Source organism: Octodon degus, unplaced genomic scaffold (assembly GCF_000260255.1).
Source record: "Octodon degus isolate 3935 unplaced genomic scaffold, OctDeg1.0 scaffold00078, whole genome shotgun sequence".
Classification (NCBI taxonomy): Eukaryota; Metazoa; Chordata; class Mammalia; order Rodentia; family Octodontidae; genus Octodon; species Octodon degus.
In genome coordinates, this window is record NW_004524654.1 from 7629078 (window position 1) to 7638062 (window position 8985).

The window sequence follows — 8985 nt, forward strand, 5'->3', positions numbered from 1 at the left end:
TGGCTTTTTTTTTTTTTTGGTCTTTTTTGAGACAGGGTCTCACTATACAGTTCAGGTGGGCCTTGAGCCCAGGTTGTAGCCCAGGTTGGTCTCGAATTCTCAAGGATCCTCCTTCCTCAGCCTCCCGAGTGCTGGCATTGCAGGTTTGTGCCACCATGCCTGGAGCTTGGCTTTTTTTCAAAATAATTGTGTTACTGGTTTATCCATGTCAATTTCTTCATGCTATTGTATGTACCAATAGTTCATTCCTTTTTATTGCTAAATATTCAGGGTTTGGAATATGCCAATTTTCTTATCTATTCAGCTGTTGAGAGATATCTGGATTGTTTCTCATTTGGAGCCACAACAAACCAAGCTGTTATGAACATTTGAGTACAAATACGTATGTGTACATTCCAAGAGCCATGTGATTTCTTGGATAAATACTTGGAAGTACACGGACTAAGTCATATGATAGGTATATATATATATATATATATATTTTTTATTGTTAATAAAATGTCAAGTTCCAAAGTGCTTATGTTATTTTATATTTCTTCTAGCAATGTATGAAAGCTCAACCTTATCCATCTCTTTGCCAGTAATTAGTATGGTCAGTCTTTTCTTTTAGCCATTCTAATAAATGCAGTAGAATATCATTATGGTTTTAATTTACATTTTCCTAATGATATTGATTATATTTTCCTGTGTTTGCTTTCCATGCCTACAACTTCTCTATGAAGTATCTTTTCTTTTCCTTTTTTTTTTTTTCCAGTTACCTTGGAGTTTATTTAAACTAAGAGGAAAAGGTCATCATGTTTTCATGCAATACATACTTGGTTCTTTAACAATTGTGACAAAGAGCAGAAAGAATTAAGGAATGTTGCACTTGTGATCCATACAAAACACCAACATTTTGGGTTGTACATAATTAAAGAAATACCTCACTTTTGAAATACTGTGATAGCCAATACATAGAGGCATGCCTTAGGTGGGCATAGGAATGCAGCTTAGAAAACAACAACCAAAAAAATCACACTGGAAGTATACAATTTCTTTAAAATCACTGAGCAAGAAAAGCAACATTGAACTTTCATACTGATTTTACACAACTTCTATACAGTACCTTGACTTAAATCCAAGAGCAAAAAGTTAAGACTTTCCTCCTCTATTGTTTGGTAAACAACTGTATGGTAAACTTAGATGATTTATCCCCCTGGTTTTTACCCGGGAGTGGCCTTTTTAATATTTTATTTAAAAGAGGGCAGGTTTGGCACTTTTATACTGATATCACCAATGTTAATATTTCTCGGGATCTCAGGAAGATTCATATTCTTTACAGCGGATACAGCACGGACTGGAGCTCCTGCTAAGCCAGTCTCAGATTTCTCCAGTTTATTTTGTGCATCAATTTGTGTAACAATTTCATTCATATTGGTCTCCAATACCATTCCCCCCATCACCATTTCTGTAAGAATATTGTGAATCTTGTCTACATGGAAAATTAAATCCAGTTCACAGACATTTTCAAAACATTTGTCTAATGTTTCCACAAATACTTGAATTAGATCTAAAATGCCAAGTTCACTTTCTGAAGAATCCACACAGAAGACAAAACACAGCGTCGCATAATGTCTATAAATCAGTTTGTTGTCAGATCCTCCAATTAATAATCCTCCTTCCAGGAAATTACAAACATTTTCATCTCTCTTAGATACCAAATGGAAAGTCTCCCTGATGATTTGCTGTTGTGTATCTTCACTGTAGGGCTGGTAGAACTTGGAGAGCCACGGCTTCCCGTGGTTGTTGAAAATGAGGATCGCCTTGATCATGGCTGGGCCGGCCGACCAGGTGGGCGCTGGGGGCCGGGGCCTATGAAGTGTCTTTTCAAATCTTTTGCTCATTTTAAAAAATTTGGGTTGGGTTATAGTGGCCTCAGCTACCTGGGAGGCCGAGGCAGGAGCATTGTAAATTTGAGACCAGCCTAAACAATTTAGCACAATTGTGTCTCAAAATAAAGGAATAAAAATCTGGTGCTGCAGCTCAGTGGCAGAGCCCTTGCCTAGTGTGTGCAAGGCCCTGGTTTCAATTCGTAGCACTGTAAAGGAAAAAGTGGGGAGCTTGTGTTCTTAGTATCTCACCTGAGAGCTCTCTGTGTATCCAGGCACTCCCCGGCATGGCCTGGCTCCAGTCAGGGAAATGCTATCACCTGGCAGAGTATTTCCAAAGCTGATTACTAAGTTGAACGAGACCACCAGTGGGACACCGAGCCCTGAGTGGCGCAGCCATGTGGACCCCAGGGTCCCTGCCAAAGCAGCCAAATTCCTTCACATGCCTTTTCTTCTGGTGTGATAGGTGGAAGAAAACAGCTCAGGCCTGCAAACATGAGCTTGATAGAAATACACCTACATCTTTTAGGAACTCCTACTTTCTAGGACACTGCAGTCCAGACTCACAATCAGAAAATGAAAAAGACAAAATCTCACTCTGAAAGTGCACAGTCCTGCTCCCAATTTACATCCCTGATAGAAGGTTTGATATTTTAAGCCTTAACATTCGAAACCTTCAGATGCTTTACAGTAGCCTGCAGTTGTCTTCACAGTTGCTTCTGAGAGCAATCAATGCATTCCTGCTTATTGTTCGCATTTTACAGTCCTGTTTTGGAAACTGCCAAGGCAGGGCATTAGCAGTAAGGTCATTTCTTTTCTTTTTTTTTTTTTTTTTCTTTTTCATAATTTTATTGAGAAGCAAATAGCAATGAGACAGTTTCAAACCAAATTGGTAGGACAGTTTCGATAATTTAACACAGTGCATACATTCTTCCTAGTGGTTAATTGCTGTACAAGATGCAGACTTGATATCCTATTTACAAACACCATTAGAACAAATCCCTCTATTCATTAAGAGAATGTAACTACATATCTATCCTAACCACTTTGAATACACAGATACAAAAGGGACATTCATCTGTATCCCCTTTTTTTGTTAAGTTCCATCATTTAAATATTATAGGTATGTAAACTCAGCAAAATATTCTAAAAGAGTTCAGTAGCCCATAATAGTTTTGGGTCTTCCACTTGACTGGCAATGTCAGAAATTGTTGACCTGAGTCCCCTACAACTCAACATAACAGCCTGGCTTTACTTTGTTTTTTGTTTTTGCTTTTTTTTTGCGGAACAGGGGATTGAACTCAGGCCCCTACATTTGCCAGAGAAGCACTTATTCCACTGAGCCATCTCCCCTGCCCTGGCTTTACTTCTTATACTTCATTTTTATAAGGTAAGGTCATTTCTTCAGTTTCTCCAAGCAACAAACTAGTTTATCCACTGTATGGTAATATACATACATGCAGGTGCTTATTAATTATAAAATACACAGTTAAGTTATAATAACTAAAGGTATATCATATATATATTTATAATCCTCTACTCTCCTGATTTTGTTTTTCTGGTGCTGGGAATCGAACCCAGGGCCTTGTGCATGTGAGGCAAAAACTGTACCACTGAACCACATCCCAGCCATCCCAACTCTTCTTTTAAAAACCTTTGGATTGGAGGAAGCCTTGAAGGAGAGGGACTTGGAAAACTCTAGATCAATCAGCTAACATTCCAAAGTTTAATTTCAAGCCCAATATTAAGCCAAGTCCGAACATTGATGCCACCGTGACAGAACAGTGAGGGGGCCACTCTACGTAGAGCCAAGAAATGAATGGCAGACTGCTCTGCTCCTTTTAAGCTTTTTCTGCTATTATAAAAGTTAGTTAGAGCCAGCCAGATAGCTTAGCAGATTAAAGCTCTTGCTTAGGCAGACACAGGGGCCGGAGGTTTGATCTTTGGCTTGCCATGCCGGCCTCGCCCCTGGGGCATGCTGAGCCACTATTGAGACAGGGCATGGTGGTGTGTGCCTGTAATCCCAGCACTTGGGATGCTAAAAACAGGAGGATCACTACGAGTCTGATCTGTGTAGTGAGATTCTGAGCACCTTGTACTAAATACATTAAAAAAAAAAAAAAACAGTTATAAACATTAGTTGTGCAAAAACAAGGGTATTACAGAGAGGCACATAGTAGGAAAATTCATGGAACTCAGAGCTAATGTGATACAAAGTACTGTAATCTAGAGGAGATGGATGGGAGGTTACAAAGCAGACAGACAAGTAAGGGAAGTCACAGCTGTGGGAATCAGCTAACATGCTGGCCAGGTATGGTGGGGCACACCTGTACTCCTGCACTCAGAAGGCTGAGGCAGGAGGATCACTATAAATTCAAGGCCAGCCTGCACTACATAGTGAGACTCTGTGTCAATAAAAATAAAAAATTTTAAAAACGAAACAAAGTGAAAAACAAGAAACAACTGATACGAATGTTAGTTGTATCTCTTGGTTCTAGCAATATGAAAATATTTCCTAATTTTTCCCATTTTTTTTTCTGCCTTAACCTCCTGTTTATGCCACTTTTCTGCTCAGATTGGAAAGCTTTTTAAGCCATTTTCCACCAGATTTTATTACAGAATTTTGAAAAAAGTTTAAACACTAAAACTAAGTCACTCAGAAGTCATAGCTGTTTGAAAACACTCATTACAGGGCCGCTACAAGCTGAATGTGGTTTAAGTGCGTTCCTAAAGGTCCACATGACTTGGGATCCTAGTGCGGCGGTGCTGAGAGGCCCAGAGCTTTTCAGAGACAGGGCCTAGCGGAAGCTGCTTAGGTCATGGGAGCGCCACATGGACAAGACTCACATATGTAGTTCTTGAAGTACAAGTGCTTCTTGCAAGTGGGTTGTTATAAGCGGGAGCTGCCCCTTCCACACTCATTTCCCTTCCCACCTCTTGGCCATGTAGTAACAGGCAGGAAAGCCCTTGCCAGGGGCCTGCGCCATACTCTTTGGGCATTCTAGCCATCAGAATTGTAAGCCAACTAAACCTCTTTCCTTCATAAAATATCCAGGCTCAGCTATTTTGTCATAGCAACAGAAAGTGGATTAAAACAAGGACCAAAGTATATTACATACCTAAATGTTCCCAAGTGTTTATTGTATCAATAAAGCACTGTTACCAACATCACTTTCTTCTTCACTAAGTATGCCTCCCATTTTATTATCCATGATGTGCCAGGCTCCAAACTATGCACTTTATACATTATTTCTTCAACTCATAGCAGCCCTACATATTCATTATTATTCCTGTTTCAAAGATTGCAAAGCTGAGGCATAGAGAAATTAAATAATTTGTTCAAAACCAGAAATGAGTGATGGTGGAGTTAAGAATCTGTTTGATTCCTGTAGGTCCAGAGTCCCACTCACTGTACTCAGGAACTGATATTCACAGAAACACATCCACTATGAAGCCAGCAGGACTTGAGCGCCAGGCTCTTGGCCTGTCCAAGCCCGTCCAAAGCTTGGGAGTGGACTTACCTAGTAATGTGTTCCGTGGCCCGTGTCTCTGTAGTGCAGGCATCAGTTAGGATTCTTCACTCCACTTCCATCATATGTATCTGCTCATCAACTGCCATTCCAGAGGAGGGATTTGGGAGGCTATGCTGACCTGGGGATTTGGGAATACCTTTAATCTGAGGTTCATGTGATATTTTATGCTGTCCACAATCACTTTTGTGTACCATGAAGCTATTACTACCTATGTTGTGTAGGCATAGCTGGCATATGGTCACATATAATGTGTAACATGGTTATAAAATCAGTCCCAGCTTGAGTCATTGGATGGGCAGTGAGAACTAGGTCTCTACCTGCCTGGCACTACTTCGTGATGCATTTGCCTAGTGAAGGAACAAATAAATGAGTGAATATATCATCAAATTTAGATATAATTTTCTAGAACAAGATCCCGTGGTTCAGACAGGCTGATGACTGACCTCCCAGTGGACAGTGGCAAGATGAGATAAGGACTCAAAGTGCCTGACTCTCAGTCTTATGCTCTATCATAAAATTTCTGTTGAGTGTTTTCTAGAAAGCTTTAAATAAGTCTCTACCATTTCCAACAGCCATAGTGCTAAAAGTATACCTTTACATCATAGACTCTATTGTGCTAAGGATTCCTCCTTAGGAAATCCAGGAAACAATAATTGTTTTAAATATGACTTCATGTTGTCTGACCTGGGTCAGATAAATGAGATCCCAAAGCATCATGGGTCTCTCTAGACCAACGTGAATCCCCTTAGAAATGCCCACAGTGGGGCTGGCCCTTCCACATCCTCGGCGCAGTCACTCAGGATCCAGGTGGTGAGGCCAGAGCTTGGGGCCTGGAGGTCTGCAGGCATAGACTGAAGGCCCCAGATCCTCAGAGCCCTGAGATGGAGCTCTGTGGTGGTAACACAGACAGGCTTTCAAGGGGGCAGGGCAGAGTGAAGAGGTCTCAGGGAAGAGTGAGATGTGGATCTTAAATTTCAGTGAGCCGTGCTGCAGCTTCACGTGGTTTCACCTGGTGAGATTTTGAAAGAGGCACTTGAGGGTATGTTTCTAGAGCCCATGACAGAGGACATAGGAATGCGGGGAAACTGGCACTGGGAATCCACTGAGTAGTGGGGGATCCCACAAGCAGTGGTACAATGGGGTTAGGAAATCATCTCTATTACCTGCTTGTCCTCAGACTACTAGGTCTGCAAGGCAGCTCTGGTATGTATGTACAGTACTACAATACTAAATATCCTAACAACATCCAGGGAGAGTGAATGTAAAAGTGCTATATTTGTATCCTTTTTAACACTTTATGTGCTGAATTGTCCTTTCTTCTTTCCTTTTTCATTTATTTTGCCGTACTGGGAGGTGAACCTTCACACTAAGTTACATCCCCTTCCCATAGCTCAGGCTGGCCTTGAGCTCACTTTTAGCCCAGGCTGGTCTTGCCTCAGCCTCTCCAGCTTTGGCATTATAGGCATGCACCACCAGGCCTGTCTCAGTGCACCCATGGCGGGGCCAGCATGGCATGTGGTACCAGGGATTGACTCCAGATCCCTGTGCTTGCCAACCAGGCACTTAGACTGCTGAGCTTTCTTTCCAGCCCTTTATTTTATATCTATATTTTTATTTTTTTGGCAGAACTGGGGATTGAACTCAGACCCTTGCGCTTGCCAGGGAAGCACTTATTCTACTGAGTCATCTCCCCAGCCCCATTATTTTATATTTTTAAAACAGCATCTTGCTAAGTCACTAAACTGCCCAGATTGAACTTGAATTTGTGGTCCTCCTGTCTCAGCCTCCCAGGATGCTAGAATTGCAGGCATGTGCTTGACAGAGAGCAGTGTGGCCTTGTCAACTGGGCAAGAGTCTGAGAAATGGCTGTGATCCCAGGAACCGCTGTATTCAGCCATGACTTGAGTAGTGTTCACTCAGAATTGAACACCTTACTGGGACGGTGTAGCAGGATGGATATCAATCCATATATCAGCCATAGAATCTTAGACAAATTAAGTAAAGTGCTAACAAATTAATTAAACTTACAGGTCCCAGTTCAGTTTCCTCTTCCTAAATGCAAACAATACTAACTTGGAGGACCGCTGTAGAGATGAGCGAAGCCCTTCCCAGAGCAGCGTGTGGCATGCAGTATGTGTGCGGTGAATGGTGGCGTTAGCTCTCTCTCCAAGTGAGCAGCTTGGTATTCTCTACAGAGTGCCGAGGTGTTTTGTTACCCTAAATACTTACTTGATAGGTTTCCAGACTTATCATCTGACAAAATGTGTGGAATACAGGCACCAACTAACGAAGGAACCACCGGAGAGGACTCTGATCTTTTAAATTTTATGAAATAGAATCATAAATAGAATTTTCTTTTAACATTGGAAATGAAACTCCTCCTAATGCCAGATTAGCCCAAATTCCAAATTAAATCTGTATAAAATTTGATTTCTAGGAAAATAAGAGAATGTGTCCATATCAGATACAGCAAATAAATTTGGTGAAGGAAAAATTTAAAGTAAGCAGATTTTAAAGTCAAATTTCATGGACTGGGTTCCAAATGGATACTAATATTTTAGGTAGTAGAAATTCCCACCAAATTGAAAATGAGACAGGACTCTTACAGATAAAACTTTTAGATGTCAGAATAAAAGCTCATCTAAAAATTCTGTTGTAGCATTTTCTCTTCTGATTGTTCATGATTCTTGACTTGATCTATGGAATGAGCGGATGCTGCCCTCTCCTATTGATTTCTCCCACCTCTCCCATATCGACAGTGGAGAGCAGTCAGCTCCCCCTTTTTAGGTTCTGGGGGTCATGCATACTGGGCAAGTGCTCGAGCACCGGCTACACCACTCACCCTACATTAAAATTTAAAAATTATTTCTTAAAAAGCTCTTGGGGCTGGCCAGATAGCTCAGTGCCTGTTTAGGCAGAGCGCAGTGGCCAGGGCTCAATCTCTAGCATGCCATGCTGTCCCCACCCTTGGGGTATGCTGAGACTGCGATTGAGACTGGGTGTGGTGGTGTGCGCCTGTGATCTTAGCACTTGGGAGGCTGAAAATAGAAGAATCACTATGAGTCCGATCTACACAGTAAGACCCTGTAGACCCTGTACTAAGTACATTAAAAAAAAAAAAAACTTCTCAATTTAATTGTATTGATAACTACTTTTCGAGATACAAGAAGTATACAATACTTAGATGCTTGGCACAATAAAAATGGCCTAAGATTTTTTTCTAAAACAATACATAGCTGGGCTCAGGGACAAGCCCTCATCATTCAGCTGCTTGGGAGGCTGAAGCCGGAGGATCCCAAGTCTAGGAGATCCATCATGACTTCGTGAGACCCTGCCCCAAGATGAAAGGAAAACTAGGCAACTAGGGATATAGCTTAGTGCAGAGCACTTCTTGGCTTCAATTCCCAGTCCCATAAAAGATATGAACAAATAAAACTTTTTTTTGTGTGTGGCCAGCTCATCCCACCCTAAGGGTGGGGCAGGCATGGCATGCCATGCTGGGGATCAAACCACGGTCCCTGGGCTTGTCGAAGCTTGCCTAAGCAGGTGCTTTAGACTGCTGAGCTATCTTGCCAACCCCAATT

General features: G+C 41.6%; 1 protein-coding gene across 4 annotated transcripts; it reads right to left on the minus strand.

The window, feature by feature from the left end:
- Nucleotides 1-753: 753 nt before the first annotated feature.
- On the minus strand, nt 754-1845 carry LOC101577194 (AP-3 complex subunit sigma-1-like). Of its 4 annotated transcripts, none has more exons than XM_023720873.1 (2): nt 1742-1845; nt 754-1537 (listed from the first exon to the last, which is right to left on the minus strand). In XM_023720873.1, exons 1-2 carry the CDS (start codon nt 1809-1811, stop codon nt 1230-1232), a joined length of 378 nt encoding a protein of 125 aa, XP_023576641.1. In that variant the 5' UTR covers nt 1812-1845; the 3' UTR covers nt 754-1229. The 4 variants fall into 4 exon arrangements, with proteins under 4 accessions (XP_023576641.1, XP_023576639.1, XP_023576640.1 ...); XM_023720871.1 differs by having other exon boundaries at nt 754-1466; nt 1539-1845; XM_023720872.1 differs by having other exon boundaries at nt 754-1367; nt 1476-1845.
- Between the last annotated feature and the right edge of the window lie 7140 nt (nt 1846-8985).

Coding starts and splice junctions, on each gene's coding strand:
- LOC101577194 (XM_023720870.1), bottom strand. CDS start 1,811: ATGATCAAGGCGATCCTCATTTTCAACAACCACGGGAAGCCGTGGCTC.